Consider the following 16,504-nt stretch of genomic DNA (forward strand, 5'->3'; position numbering starts at 1 on the left):
GCATGTGAACAATTTATGTCATTTTCCAGCCGAATAGAGATGAAATTGTTATCATTTGAAAGCCGAGTATAAGCTGTATTAGGGGTAATAGTATAAATTCATATGCACATCAAAAGTGTCACACTTTGCTTGATAAAATGAATAAAACAAGGAGAGTTGAAGGGTGGTGCACATTACATGCGACTCTATGGGATTATTGTAATATCAAACATGTGTAACTTTGGTTTTAAAGAGGCTAGACTTTTATTTTGGTCTCATTTTAAAGCTAAATATAACAGGTATAATAATACATCTACATACACATCACATAATTTTTTTACATCACTTAATTACGATTTATTAGAAATTTATTAAGGTAAAACTGTTTTTAAATGTCAGTTTTGGATATTTGAAATTAACATAAATTTGCATATCAAAATTACCCCAATGAAAGTACTGAATCCTATTATAAAGATATATATCATTTGAAAGGGAATTTCATAAGCAATACAAATCTGATAAGTAATTAATGGCATGGGCAAAGAGAGAGAGAAAAACATGGATGTAAGAAATAAAGTATACTGGGGGCCCTTAAATGTGAAATGTCACTCATAGAATGTGAGCAGTTTACCCTACCTATTTTAATGCCATTTTTGGGGATCCTCGTGAAAATTCCCTTCAGAAAAAGTATACTTTGTATAAATAAGATGGGTATTTTCAAAATCATGACCATTTCCGTAAAAATAGGTGTGCTAAAATCATTAAATTTGGGGGATGTAACACAAATGGGGCGATGTAACACAAATGGGGCAAGTTCAAGATGCATGGTCATATATTTCTTAATTGAAAAATGGGCTTACAACCCAGGAAGTAGATTATATAACACACCTTGACATGAAGTCATCCTCAGAACCAAGATCCTCCCTAGATTAAGGTAGCATGAGTGATGCAAACAACAAAGATATTAGTCATGTCTTAAGCCCAACACACAATTCAAGATCCTTTGCAATCCATTTCAAAGAAATTGTCAAAGCATTTGATGTACATTCCAACATACATGTATAGGCCCATATTCACAAAGGTGGTTTTTATCAGTTGAACCATAGACCTACTACTCTGATCAAGATTTCCTGTATAGATTACGCTCATTTACCACGTATATTAAAAAATTCCAATGCTGATACATACTTTTTTCACAGTGCGCAAAATTAACGCCTGTTGCCGTGGTTATCAACGCTATTTTATTCATGAGTCCATTCTTCAAACAGCAGACTCATGAATAACATAGTATACTTAACCATGGCAACAGGCGTCAATTTGGCGCATTGAGACAAAAGTGCGCATAAGCATTGCAATTTTTTAATAATATACGCCGTAAATAATCGTAATTTATTCAGGAAATCTGCATAAACCATGGGTTCAACCAATGGTTTGAAAAACCACCTTTGTGAATTCGAGCCACAGAGTCTTAACAATCAAAGTTCTTTGTAATGGTATGAATATTTAATCAAAATTATAGTCTATTGCGAGCCTTCTAGTAGATATACAAAAGCAATTTTCAATTCCAAATCATAATGATGCCATCATAGGCTGTGACTTGAAGTAGATTTGGACTTTATTCCAACCACAACACTTGCAGCAAAGCAGAATTATAATCATAGTATTCCTAACATTATGCAAAATCAAATAAAATAATTTTACTATTTGTAACTTTCATAATTAATGCAAAATGCAATTATTTAAAAAACCGTGTCATAGTCAGAATGTGTAGTGTGCGTTGGGCTTTATTGATGATTCACTCCTCTGAAGGATGAGTGTAATTAGTCAAGGTGCAACAATGACATCAAACTTTCTGTGACAAGATAATTCTATGTAATACTATATGTGACATCACTGCAAAATCCATTCAATGAATAATAATATTAATATTTCACTTTACAGATATTATTACCCCGGTCATCGGATCCTGACATGCCCTCACACAATGAAATACCTTGTCCACTCCCTAGGGAGCATTCCAACAAGAGTTTTGAAACTCTATTGCTAGGCATACTACATATGCTTATGCAATCTACCCAAGTACCTATTCAAATGAATACTGGCACCCAGATCCATTTTATTTGGACTTGATCTCCGATCATGACACAATCAAATTTCACGATACAATCCAAAGTTCAAAACATTATGAATCTTCCAGTAGAACTTTCTTGTCACATTCTAATCATGGGACAATTAATCTTTTTTTTGATCAGATTTATGTAGCTGGAACCTAAAGACTGGGATACACGGTTACTATTTTACATTGATTTATCAATAGTCATAACTGAGTTATTGTTTACTTCAAGATACCTTACTCATTAACCTGATGTAGAATAAGCATGGTGGGGTCTATATTAGCCAGTATCCAAAGGGTTAACATACCCTACACAGTTTGGTAAAGTAAAATCATATTTACAGTCAATATCTAGAATCATAATGTGCCACACAAGTAAATACACACACTCACTCACTTACTGTTTTAATGAATCAGACAACAAAAATTAAGAGAAATTAAACTCAACAGAACTTCACAATTCATATCGCTACTTGAACATCCTCACTTTTTGCATTATTTTAAAGATATTACAGATCGGGAGGGGTTTCACAAAGATTTAAGTATGACTTAGAGTCACACTTAAATATCGAGTTGCGTACGGTATGAAAGGCTTGAACACATTGGTCAGATCATGTCATGAGGACGCACACTACTGCTTATCTATCAATAAGATCATGTGCTGCATATCATGTATGCGTCGGCGTTTTAGTGTGACTTAAGTCATACTTATATCTTTGTGAAACACCCCCTGATTATGTAATTGTGCATATTGGTTAAAAAAGGGATAAACACCATTTGAAAGAGAAAAAGATCAGTTAAAAAAAACTGTGCATGGATGATAGATGCCTTTTGGAATGCAAACTTGGTTAAATAATCAAAATTTAAAAAAAAATCTCAACTGCCCCATAATCTTTGTCATATTGGATAGAAGAACAGATGCTAACCTTCAACCAAGGAGTTGATGTTAATCCCTGCTTCAACAACAACAAACAAGTGGAGTGCCTCTGGCAGTCTCGCTTGCATTTATATACAATTCAATATAGCAGCAATCTTGACCATAGAATAATTATTATCCCCCCAACACAAATCTATGATAATAAAATACTATGTTAATTGACCCTAAATAACATTTGACCTTGAGCATGTGACCAAAGACTTGTGCAAGAAGATCAGTGATAACTGATTACCCCTATGTCCACATTTCATGAACTATTGGTATATCCATAAACTTTCCCTGACCCTATGCTGTTGTATGACATTGTGGTATGGGGCCAGACTGATCTACCCATTTTGTCACCGTTTAATAATTGTGCAGGCCCAAAAACTAACATGGGCAATGTAGATTCGTCTATTGAAAGCATATCAAAATCAGATATAAAACAAGAGTGCCGCTGGGGAGAGTACATAATACACCCACCTTAAACAGGAAAATGGAGTTATTGGTCAAGTAAGAAAAGTGGAAGGTGGCAACTTGACCTTTGACTTACAAAAAACTTACAAAAAATGTATTGCCTTTTTCATAACAAAAAAAGGAAGAAAAAGAGGAAAGATTGCCATCTCTGTAGAAATGATGGATGCATTAAAAAGTGAATCACAGCACTGCAAAACATGGTGATAGACCAACAGAATACCTTCCAATCAATGAACCTCCAGCAGATCCACTTTAGGAGAAGCATGGCAATGATAATAATACATGTAGCATTTAAAGGTCAAGTCCACCCCAGGAAAATGCTGACTTGAATAAATAGAAAAAAAATCAAACTAGTATAGTACTGATAATTTCATCAAAATCGGATGTAAAATAAGAAAGTTTATTATGACATTTTAAAGTTTCGATTAATTTTCACAAAACTGATATGCACAACTAGGTGAGTCAGTAGATGATGTCCATCACTCACTATTGCTTTTATTTTTTATTGTTTGAATTATACAATATTCCATTTTTTATAGATTTGACATTTAGGACAACTTGACTGAACCATATAGTATTAAACAATGCTAATTCCACATGTTCAGGGAGGAATTAATTATTGTATCACTTGACAATAAGGAGAAAATTAGAATATTTCATATTTCATATAATAAAACACAAAAGAAATAGTGAGTGGATAATGTCACAGTCTCCTCATTTGCATACCAGCCAGGATGTGCATATAACTGTTTAGTGAAATTAAGCAAAACTTTAAAATGCCTTAACTTTCTTATTTTACATCCGATTTTGATGAAATTTTCAGTGTTATGATTGTTGGATTTTCCTCTTTTAAATCAACTTTTTGTTGCGGTGGACTTGTCCTTAAAAGTATGTCTTATACCTAGTTACCTATTCAGGCACAGAGGGAATTACAGAGGAGATTATATGATAAGAATAAAGATTGGGATTGAATGACTCTATAGACTTGGCATTGTGTATAAAGAGTGCAATTCACAGAGTGGGGGCACCATGAGGTGTCAACAACCTGATTCCTGAAGATCTGTGATTTGTAATGGGAACATATTCCCAAATCAGATTATTGAAATAATAAGGAGCACAACCATAAAGAATTGTCTACATGAGGAACAAAATCTTGAATTTATTTGCTTCACCACAGGCAACTAGATCTTTTAGAACACATGTTATAATAACAAAAAACAAAAATTTGTAGAGCACAGCTTGCATATGAATATATGCAGCTGAGCTAGTTCAGAGATCTTTTTACTGTATGTAGTACAATACTTTTTTATCGCTTCCTGTAAAATTCCTGAAACAAAATACCACATCATAATAATTCAGATTGTTACAAACCTGCCAACATTATTTTTAAACAGGGACAACAATTATAATTTGATTTTCTTTTAATATGGACATTGCTTAAAATTTTCTACACAACCTTATGGATCAACTCAAAGGGTCATGGGTGTAATTTCATGTTTTTTATCACGAAAAATAGGGATTCTCCCTCTTTAGGGACAGTTGGCAAGTATGATGCTATACATTCATGTTTTTAACACAAAACTAGAATGAGTAAGAGATGCACCAACCTTCTTATCTTGGGTAGAACCAGGACAGTATTCTTCTTGTCATCTTCTTTCTTTCGTTGTTCCTTTGCAGCGGCCATCTTTAGTTTCTCAAGATGGCGTTCTACTTCCATCTCTACAAAGTAATTGATAGCTTCAGTTGGCTGGATGTTATCAAGAGCTGACATATCTGGCGGTACATTGAATGTCACTGTGTCATAAAAGAGACAAATAAAGTTATAAGTCTTCAAGTTTTTTTGCTCCAGGCAATTCAAATGTAATTTTTTTTAGAACACCTGGGGACATTTCATCAACATATTTTGTCTGACAAGTTGTCGAATCTGAAAATTTTCTATGATATTGAATGACTGAGAAGTGTGGTTCCTATGGTAACTGTTGGATAAAACATATTTTGTCTGACAAGTCCTTTCATGAAATGTTCTCTAGAACCACATTTACACTTACATATTTTCCCAGAGATTACCTTGAATTTTTTTATTTTGTAGGTAGGATTCTTGATACAGTCATTCATCTTCACTAATATTTGTAAGGTCACTGGATGAAGACCACATCAAGACACTAAGGGACTTCTGAACCCTTAAAATGTAAATGATATCCTCAATAATCAGGGAAAATTCCCCTGCTATTAGTTTTTACAAACAGCTATACAAGGATCATCATTATTCAGGGTTATGAATGACCACAAATTAAAATAGCTCAAATTGCAAGATCTCCCAAACTTTTGTAAAGACAAAGTACACAAAAATCTGAAAATATCAATAGCTTCAATTGGGTATAAATTTGAACAATCAAAGCCCTGCTAATTATTGATCTAACCTGTAAGTGATTTCTGTGGAGGTGGTTGAGGTTTTGGTCCTGGTTCACCTTTACTAGATACTGATTTAACACTCTTAGAATCTGATCCACCTGTTTCAGATAGCTTGTCTGAATCTTGAGATCCTTGATCTGTAGCTACAGGAGCCTGCCAAATAAACAAATCAATATTTAGAAACTGATATACAGACATCTATCAATGAGGGCCTAATAATAATGATCTATAAATGCTTATTTTTGTAAATTCTGAGAGTGAGGCAACAAAAGAAGTCAATGATAGGTCTATAGAGTACCAAAGCAATGATGTCAATATTTTTCTCTTGCAGCTAATGCAGTACACATAACTGTCAGGCAGGAATCACCTGAGATTTTGAAGCCAATCTGTCACTTCAATTGACTCTGGTCAAGAGGTACACTAAAAGGGGAAGTTCATCCTGACAAAAAAATTATTGTAATAATAGCAGAAAAATAATACAAAATATTGGCGAAGGTTTGAGGAAAATCCATTAAAGAATAAAACAATTATTAGAATTTTAATCATTCGATTTGTGACGTCATATGTGAGCAACTTTCCAACATATTATATGGTAAAAAATCAATGAAATGTCAATTTCTCAGAAAATTGAAAATGTTTTTTATTAAACCTTCAGTACATGAATGCACAAATCATTTTGATTTGTGACATCATAAATTATGGGGCAGCTGCTCCTTTATGACATCACAAATCAGAAATTTAAATTCAAATAGCTTTCTTAATCTTTGATGGATTTTCCAGAAACCTTCAACAATATTTTCCATTATTTTTTCATATTTACAACAAACTTCCTCTTCAATTTAACATTGTGGCCAATAAAAGGAAAATAATCACTTTCTTACTTATTGCAAAGCATGTGATTCATATGAAATAACGTTTTCAGAGTTTCCTCCTGAAACATTATTACATGAACTGACAACATGTAGGGCTTAAACCTCCCCCAAATTACTCAATCCCTTTAAGGTTTGTGTGGAGTGCTTGAATAAAGCAAAATAAAGACTCACATCAACAGGTTGTTTGAGAGTTCTCTTAGTAGGTGATGCCTTTGTACCTCCAATGCTTCTCTTTCTAGCAATCTTCCCTGTTAATTTGCCTTTCTGTAGCTGTTCAATTGACCTTTTCAGATGACCCTGTTAAGTAGATACATAGATAAATATAAATGGTCATTTGAGGTCAAATGCTGAATTACTGTACATTAATTTGTGCAAAGTAAAATTTCAATATATATACTCAAGCAAGCAGATAATATGAAAATATATCAATACGTGCATGTCGTATAGGGGGAAAGAATTTAAGAGACAGAATGCTCCACAAACAGGTAGGAATATCAGAAAGAATAGACAAACATTAGAAAACCAAAGTTAATAGAATTTTAATATAATGAGAATTTCAAACAAAAATGTGTTTAGGTCATATTGATTGAATAACATTGATATTCAAGTAATTACTTTAATATTTTGGGGAAGAGTGGGATAAATTAAATGGAACTTGTCTAACAAAACCCACACATAAAGACTATTGAAAAAGAAGAAATGAAAGAAGTAAACTTAGTTAGTCTTAAGTTAGTCTTTTGTACCAATAATCACCAATGATAGAATAATGAAGGCTCATTTTGATCAAATGAAAGAAGTAAAGAACCCTTTCTATTATAAATTCAGAAAAAAAAATCATATAAAATGAGAACAAGGAAAGATGGAACCAGCAGACATGAAGCACAAGTATTGACTGGTTTAAAAATGATGGTCACTAGAATAATTGAGTTCTTTCAAAGTTGAGAAGTCCCTAGAAGTTCTTGGTCATGTGACCTGACATGTGCACAGGATATTCAGATATACACAGTTACTCTTATGTCCAAGTTTCATGAACTAGATCTATAAACTTGAAAAGTTATGACAATCCCACAAATACCCCCAACATTGTTGACCCTAAATGACCTTTGACTTTAGTCACGTGACCTGAAACTCAGGCAGGATCTTCAGTGATACGCTATAACACCTATGTCTAAGTTTCGTAAACTTGGTCCATATACTTTCTAAGTTTCAACGACATTTAAAAAATTTAACCTTGGTTAAGATTTTGATATCAATTCTCCCAACATCGTCTAAGTTCATTGACCCTAAATGACCTTTGACCTTAGTCATGTGACATGAAACTAAGGCAAGATATTCAGTATTACTTGATTACCCTTATGTCCAAGTCTCATGAATTAAGTCCATAAAATTTATGATATTTCAAAAACTTAACATTGGTTAAGATTTCAATGTTGACGATGCCATTGAAAAAGCGGCGCTTGTAGTCTTGCTCTGCTATGCAGGCAAGATAAAAATCAGGAGTAATCAAGGGTTGAAGTTTGGGGTTCACTCAAGCAATGTGAGATGTGCACACTGTGCAATCTTGGTGAAACTTCTGAGCAGTCTGTAAAAAATGGTATTAAAGGATCTCTTGTATCTTGTCTCCCTCAACTTTACAACTTCAATTATTGACAGTATGAAGTATAAGAATTAATTATTAAGATAAGCTAATTTTCTCAATAATACTTTTTGAAAACCAATTTATTATTATTTTTTCATATTATAGATAACCTTCCATTGCAAAATATTGTTGGTTTTGGGGGTGTCTGGTCACATATTAGCCACATCATATCACCTTCTCACATTTTCCATCTTATTGAAAAGTAGACTAACCTTAAACAAGGCCATCCATTGATCTAGCCACATAGTAGCCATCTCCCTGACTTCTTTCTTCCTACTCTCTTCTTCCATACCCCATACATCCCAACTATCAAGTTCCTTTACAAAGTAATTATGAGCATCCTCCAGTCCCATATGAATGAAAAGATCATGAGCCATCTCCCTGCAAAGACACAAAAACAATTTGAAAATAATAATCTGGTTATTTAAAATATGCTTACGTACGTATCTAAGCGCTTTACCTGGTTAACGGATTCAGTATTATCGCAGATAACGTATGCACATCCTCCATTCCCTTGAGCATATTCTAGCCAATTGCCATGTAAGGCCAACACAATGATGGACAAGCCTACAATGACATTTACATCCTACTGAGTACCTATTTAATACCTGGGTGGAGAATGGTGAAGAGAAGATTAATGCTGTAATACCAAAGGACGCTTGGCTGTGGTCGGATTTGAACACATGACCTTCTTATAATAAGGCTAGAGTCAAAACCATTATCCCAGTTCTATCCAAAATTAAATTCATATAAATTACATTTTCTCTTTCGAAAAAAATACATTGGAAAGGAATTTGTCAAGAAATTCTGAAACTAAATATAAAGTTTTTAAAAATTGAATATTTATAATGCATATTGTCAATCCACTGGTAAATTTCATATTTTTATATAAAACCAATGAACCAATAACTTTCCAAAGGGGAATTAAAGCACATAAAATTAATCCATACCTGACCATTTTATCACCGTCAACAAACTCCACCATGATCTCAACAACCACCTTCTTATTAAACTTGCCATATGCCTTGAAGAAGTGAAGACATGCAACAATGAAGTCCTGAGGAATAAGTATAAAATCATATCAATATCATTTTTAATCCAATAAAATGACCAGCCAAGTGTCTGCGTGCAATAATGAAAAGCATGTAAAAATGATTCTAGAAGAAATTATGCAATAGAACTTATCAAAATAGGCTAAGCATTCCAGAAAAATATAATCTCTCACATATGCTTACCTGTGTTGGTAATCTTCATAATTTTTTAGCTTTAAGGAATTTACAATTTCACAAATTTCAGTTTATGTAATTGAACCAGAGCTAGATCTACAATTATACAGTGACAACAAACCTTTGTATCACAGACTTTCTCATGAAATCAGTATTTACTACAACTTCAATAGCTCTGACTACTGACTGAGTTGTTGTCCAGGAGACAATTCTTTATAAACATAACTAAATGATTGAACAAACCTTTTGATCTTCATCTTGGCATGTTGGTCCAACACTCTTGTTAAGTATAGACAAGAGAAGATCCAAGACTGATTCAGCATTGGGTATAGGATCCTGTTGATGTAGAGCTAGGATAGCATACAGGATTGGAGTCTTCATCCCGTAATCTGCTATCTTTAGAAGACGTAGTAGCATTGTCACAAAGGCACTTACCGTCCAAGGCTTAGGAAATGTCTAAAATCAAAGTGAAATATGGAAATTAACATTTTCAAAATTATTCTCATCTTAAGTACACCTTGTTAAAAGTCAGAGTCACATCTTTCCTACAGTAATACTTCTTTTCATACCAATCATTACATTTCATCATAAAAAAACCAGTGAGGAATGAAGGAAAGCCGTAGCAATGTAAGACATATAGTGCCTTTATGGTTAGATTCCTGCTAAAAGAAATGGCACAGATTTATGACAAGTTTCCTTAACATATCAATCATGATTTAAACAACTAATATATAATCTTTAAATACATTCAAATATTAGAACAGACAAGCAATTAACAGTCTAACAAATTAAACTGAACAAACACATTACCCTCGCTGCTAGGAAATCTTGAAAACCCATGACTGATCAACAGATATCTCTTGCACCCAGAGGAATATAAAGAAAAACCTAAATAAAACCTAATAAAACCTAAAGATTCTAATGGGTACAGTACAGGGTTGTAAATAATTTCTACTTCCAGGGCCTAGGGTTTTTTTGTGGGTTTTTTTGTCACATTGGGGCGATAGCTGAATTTGGGTGTTATTTCCTTCATTTCAAGGGCAAATATTTTGCTTCAAAACAATTATACTGGAAATATCTCATTATTCCAAAAACTGTAGAAACATTTTATCAATCGATGACATACCCTATTGGTAGCATTAGGGAAGTACTGTTCAAACCACTCCGATCCTTTAAATTGTGTGATAAACTGTGGCAAGGGTGTAGGAGGGCGTGGTGGCGATGGTGTTGGTGGTGGAGGTGGCGTAGGTGTTGGTTCCTTGGGTGGTGGTGTCTTGGGTTTTGAAATAAGCTTCTCAACTTTCATCTTGGTTGTCTTCTTAGGTTGTGGTTTAACTGGTTCTTCTTTAGGTTCTTCTGGTGGTGGTGTAGGTGGAGGGGTAGGTGTTGGATCCTTCTCTATCTCAATATCCTTGGGTGATGTTGGTTCCTCTATATTGATACCAAGTCTCTTAGCAAGATGAGAGGTGGATGGAGCACCAAACTCCAAGTCATCAATAGATTTCTTCTTATCTGCATCCTATGAAAAATATAGTTGAGTTTAAGAGAGTAAGATGAATAAACACATGACTGTGACATCCTACAATACACCTTACATGTACTTACCATTAAACTTTTTTTTCTAGCCTAAACTTATGGAAGAAAAAAAAATCCATGATCAATATATTACCATTTTCATGAGCATTCCCATAGATAATTTGAATTTCAACTGAACAGAACCAAATAAGAGATATAAGTGTTAAAATGTTACTTTGGGTGGTTACCAGTAAGGGATTAAACTTGAATGAGAATGAAACCCTTGAAACAAGTTAGCTTGTGTGAAAAAATAAAAAGGAAATTTGGGAACATTTGAATGTCCAGAAAACAAATGCTACAGAGATCCTCTTATATGCAATGCAACCAAGACTTCTGATGTCACACAACCCTCCCTTTTTAACACTGAAAATATATCCCAACACATCTATTCTGCTCATTTCAATGATAGTAACAACTCTTAGAACAAAAACTTTCATTAATCTTATTCTTTGATTTTCCTGTTTTCACACAAGGTAACCTGTTTCAAGGATTTATACCATGAAGGCACAATATCTCAGGGATTGCGTTAGACCATTAAAGACTCTTTTGTGATATAATAGATATTCAACCGTATGGTATATGGTAGATTCTCCACTAAAGCATCAACATCTTAAAATTTTGAGTCTCATACACTGTCATTTTCAACTACGACTTAGATATTAGGGATGTCAATTCAACACATTGATGCATAGTCATTTTGTTTTAGATAATAAATCATGAGGTCAAATATTGACAACACAAAACCACTGTTTCTCTCCATATAATAGTTAAATATCAGATATTATTTGCAGATATCCATAGCACATTATAACTTCACAATGTCCTTAAATACTGGTAAGATAATTTATACACTGTAAATTTCAGTGTAGAGTTCGATATTGCAAGCTTTTGACTCATGGTTCAGGAAAGTGATCAGTTTCATTCAAAATACAACAATGATGATGTCATTTTAAATAAGATGACAATTGACTGCTGAATGAGTTACTTCTTCAATGAAATTAAAAGTTATGACATGCTGGAAACATATCCATGAATAACACAGTAAATATGTGTAACATTGAATAAAGAACATGAGGTGGTGTTTGTTGGGGTGATATACCAGAAGTCACATAAAGACAGTGAGTGATATGATAGATTAAGACATGGTATACCAATGAAAGTGTAAAACAGAAGCAGTGTGTAATATAGAAGTCAATGATATGCAATGATTTACAAGAAAAGTATTTGATTTATTTCATGTACTGTACTCTTTTTATTATATGGGGGGGGGGTGTTTAATGAAAGGGTCAAATATCTCACTTGAAAAGGAACAGTTTTTCTGTCACATTGAAAGTTGCAAGTAGATTGTCTAGTTGCATATTAATTTACAATGTACATTTAAGTTTAAAAGTATATCCAAACAAGCATAATTTTCTACAAAAATCTATACTATATAAACTACATGCATGCACAGAGAGTATCCCTTGCAATCATGCAGTTAGTTTGCCAAAATGAGACTATTTTTTTTCTTCTAAAACGAGGAGGGACCATGAGGCCAATTTTCTCACAATTTTTTTCTTCATCACCATGTGTGTCAAATGAAGCATTCTAGCTAAGCCTATTCTCCAATATAAACTGAAATATACCCCAGATTATTAAAGTTGTGGTAAATAGCAAATTAAGAGAAAAATCAGCTTCATGGACCCTCGGTCTTGTGGGAAGACTACTCTAAATCAAGCAGTATTTAAATGCGATGTAGATGTGGATATCTTTATGTCACCTTAATGCCTCATCTATTGGCAGACATCTGGCTCAGCACTTTGTTTTTTTTCACTTCTATTCCTTCCATTTCAGTATTATATACAAAACAAGGAAACATACAGGAAAGCAAAAGTAAAAGATGCTGAGCAAGATTCCTTCTGAAACACATAGCACACTTTTTTGTAAAGGCTTTGAAATATTATTTCAACACAAGATAAATCTTATAATAGCCATTAACATTCTTTTTTAATCAAGAATATAAGAATTTCTAACATGTATATCAAAGCTTTTAGTATTGTTTGTAGTCTAAACAAGTGGAATGCCTCTGGCCGTCTCACCTGCATCACGCAGTTCAACATAGCAGCAGTGCTGACTTTGAAAACTACTATAACTCGCACAAGATGTTCAGTGATACTTGGTTACTCTTATTTCCACGTTTTATGAACTAGACTAATACACTTACAGAGATAGGATGGCAATTCAACAAATACCCCCAATGTGGCCAAAGTTCATTGACCTCACATGACCTTTGACCTTGATCATGTGACCTGAATCTTGCACAGGATATTCAGTGATACTTGATTACTGTTATGTCCAAGTTTCAAAAGTCAGATCAATAAACTTGCAAAGTTATGATGGTAATTCAACAGATACCCCCATTATGGCCAAAGTTCATTGACCTTTGACCTTGGTCATGTGACCTAAAATGCGCACAGGATGTACAGTGATACTTGATTACTCTAATGTCCAAGTTTTATGAACTAGACCAACATACTTTCAAAGTTATGATGGTAATTCAACAAATACCCCCAATTCGGCCAAAGTTCATTGACCCTAAATGACCTTTGACATTGATCATGTGACCTGAAACTTGCACAGGATGTTCAGTGATACTTGATTACTATTATGTCAAAGTTTCATCAATCAGATCCAAAATTTTTTAAAGTTTTGATTGTAATTCAACAGATACACCCAAATCGGCCAAAGTTCATTGACCCTAAATGACCTTTGACCTTGGTCATGTGATGTGAAACTCATGCAGGATGTTTGGTGATACTTGATTAAGCTTATGTCCAAGTTTAATGAACTAGGTCCATACGTTTTCTAAGTTATGATGACATTTCAAAACCTTAACCTCAGGTTAAGATTTTGATGCTGATTCCCCCAACATGGTCTAAGTTCATTGACCCCACATGACCTTTGACCTGGGTCTTGTGACATGAAACTCTAATAGGATGTTCAGTAATACTCGATTAACCTTATGGCCAAGTTTCATGAACTAGGTCCATATACTTTCTAAGTTATGATGTCATTTCAAAAACTTAACCTCAGGTTAAGATTTGATGTTGACGCCGCCGCCGCTGTCGGAAAAGCGGCGCCTATAGTCTCACTCTGCTATGCAGGTGAGACAAAAATAAAAAAAAGGATTTCACACAAAAATATGCACTATAGACTTTTCCCATCCTTTTCTAATTTTCTATAATTATCAAATAATTATTAATAAATATTTCATTCTATCTAAATTCATTTTCTATTGATCTAATGGTCTATAATTTTTATCAACACAATCGGCTATTCAGGTATTTAAGGCAAGAAAATATGAGATAAATTGATATTTAACAATATCTCTAGTCTATCATGCAAATTTGTAGATAAGAAAGTAGTACATGCATGTCAAGCAAGGATCTATTTTACCTCCTGTTTGTTTCCATCAGGTAGTGGTGTCCCCTGAGTGCATTGCATGGTAAAAATGGGTAAAAATCATCTCAGCAAATGATTCAATTATTTTGTTATTTTGTTAGATGATTACACATCATTCTGTGATATACTCATCATTGAGGATAGTACTCTAGAAATATTATTTTCACAGTAATCAGAGCATGCAGTAAGTTTCCAATAGGAAGGGTCAAAGATTTAAAGGAGTGAAATTTTTACCTATTCAATCATTTCAAATGAAAATTAAAGGAGTGAAATTTTTCTTTTAATAGAGTCAAATGATAGTATTAAAATGAGTGAATTTTACTTCCTTATGGTTTTAAGTGAAAGAAAATGTAAGAAAGCATACAATGTTAACTCTGATATTTGAAAGCATATTATATTAGTGGAGGCTACATTGTAGGTTCTCATTGCCAATCTATCAATCAATGAGGCTTAATGATCTGGACTGATCAGGCTCGTTTGGTTTAGTTAAGCAAAGGTTACTGGGGACAATCGAGAGTACATTAATCAGGTGGAGGTTTCATAAATCTACATAGCTTAACAGCTTTGTGAATCACCCACTAGGTCTAGTCTTTCCTAAATAAAGCAAGGGAGCCTGGAGAGTGTTTCATTAACATGTATTGACTGACAAGGCAGGTCTGACAACTTTCCTTGATTTTGATTGGCCAACAAACAAAAATAAGATTATAACTTTTAGATGAAATATGACTTTTTTTGGAAAATTATCCATCAAATCTTCTTTTTTTTCTTAAATTATCCCAAGAGCCAGGCATCTCTATCAGATATATGACGTCCTGAATCCACTCTCAAGTATGAAACATGTAGACTGCTTCTTTAAGGACTTTTTATAAACAGAGTTAAAATGATGAATGACCTGTCAAAACTTGCTAGATTGTTAATCAATGCATAATGATGAATCATTTCAAATTTAAAGGTTGTTATAATATTGAGAATTTTTCAATTTGTGTGGGAGACATACAGGGTGTATCAATCTGATCTGAATTAGCAATGATAGAGATTAGCTGTGAGAACCCAGTATAATGTTCAAACACAAGTTAAAATACCATTAATATTGAAAAGGATAAAATTACTTGGTGATTGCTTTCAAAAGAGAAAGATATTAGAATAATCATTTTCAATCAAAAGAAAGTTAATAAATTGGCAAAGACTATATACTGCAGTAATACCTCCACTATTAAAATGTCAAGTTTTTATGTTATAGAAAACAGTTAAATATATTTCCTCTTTATTCATTTTTATCATTTAAATGTGATTTGTTGTGTAACCTTGTTTAAATTATGAATAAATCCTCTAAAAGAGGCAAAAAAATATTTCCTCTTTATAGATTTTTTGCAAACCTGATCTCCTTCATCCTCACGGTACTCAACTGAAGTTTTTTTTTTTCGCATATTGAGGAAATAATATTCTGAAGGACAAAGTACTTGCATGCCATGTATTGACATAATACAATTTGACTGATTAAGTTAAATTACAAGGAAGTGAAGGAACAAACTTGATTATTAACAAATTTATGCTTAGGAAACTCATCTTTAAGGGGGATTATACATGATGGCAATAATAATAATTGCACAGTGCATATCTCATTATGATTATAGAGTCTCTATGCGATTCCAAAGGACTTGGATAAACATGTCATATTTAAGTGAATTAAAGACTCCATTAATGTACGATGACACATATTTTCTAACTTTCAAGATCTATAGAGCACAAAGTTCAAGCTCTATTGCCTGGTTTTATTTTGCTTGGAAAACCATATAAACTTCCTTTTGTTCATTTACTCCACAACCAAAAAAGAAAAGAATACTCATCCAAAAA

General features: G+C 33.4%; 1 protein-coding gene across 11 annotated transcripts in view; it reads right to left on the bottom strand.

The window, feature by feature from the left end:
- LOC121406995 (WD repeat-containing protein 97-like) overlaps positions 1-16,504 on the bottom strand; it is a 90,194-nt gene that overhangs the window by 21,854 nt on the left and 51,836 nt on the right. For 6 of the 11 annotated variants that reach the window (XM_041597870.1, XM_041597874.1, XM_041597872.1 and 3 more), the window contains 10 exons: positions 14,645-14,677; positions 10,761-11,153; positions 9,878-10,090; positions 9,359-9,465; positions 8,621-8,789; positions 6,941-7,066; positions 5,906-6,050; positions 5,093-5,279; positions 3,706-3,735; positions 868-903 (listed from right to left, as the gene is read on the bottom strand). In XM_041597870.1, coding sequence (XP_041453804.1) covers positions 868-903; positions 3,706-3,735; positions 5,093-5,279; positions 5,906-6,050; positions 6,941-7,066; positions 8,621-8,789; positions 9,359-9,465; positions 9,878-10,090; positions 10,761-11,153; positions 14,645-14,677 — 1,439 coding nt within the window. The remainder of the gene's footprint in view (positions 1-867; positions 904-3,705; positions 3,736-5,092; positions 5,280-5,905; positions 6,051-6,940; positions 7,067-8,620; positions 8,790-9,358; positions 9,466-9,877; positions 10,091-10,760; positions 11,154-14,644; positions 14,678-16,504) is intronic. The other 5 variants (XM_041597877.1, XM_041597875.1, XM_041597876.1 and 2 more) reach the window with 2 other exon arrangements.

This window comes from Lytechinus variegatus, chromosome 2 (genome assembly GCF_018143015.1).
Source record: "Lytechinus variegatus isolate NC3 chromosome 2, Lvar_3.0, whole genome shotgun sequence".
NCBI classification, from domain to species: Eukaryota; Metazoa; Echinodermata; class Echinoidea; order Temnopleuroida; family Toxopneustidae; genus Lytechinus; species Lytechinus variegatus.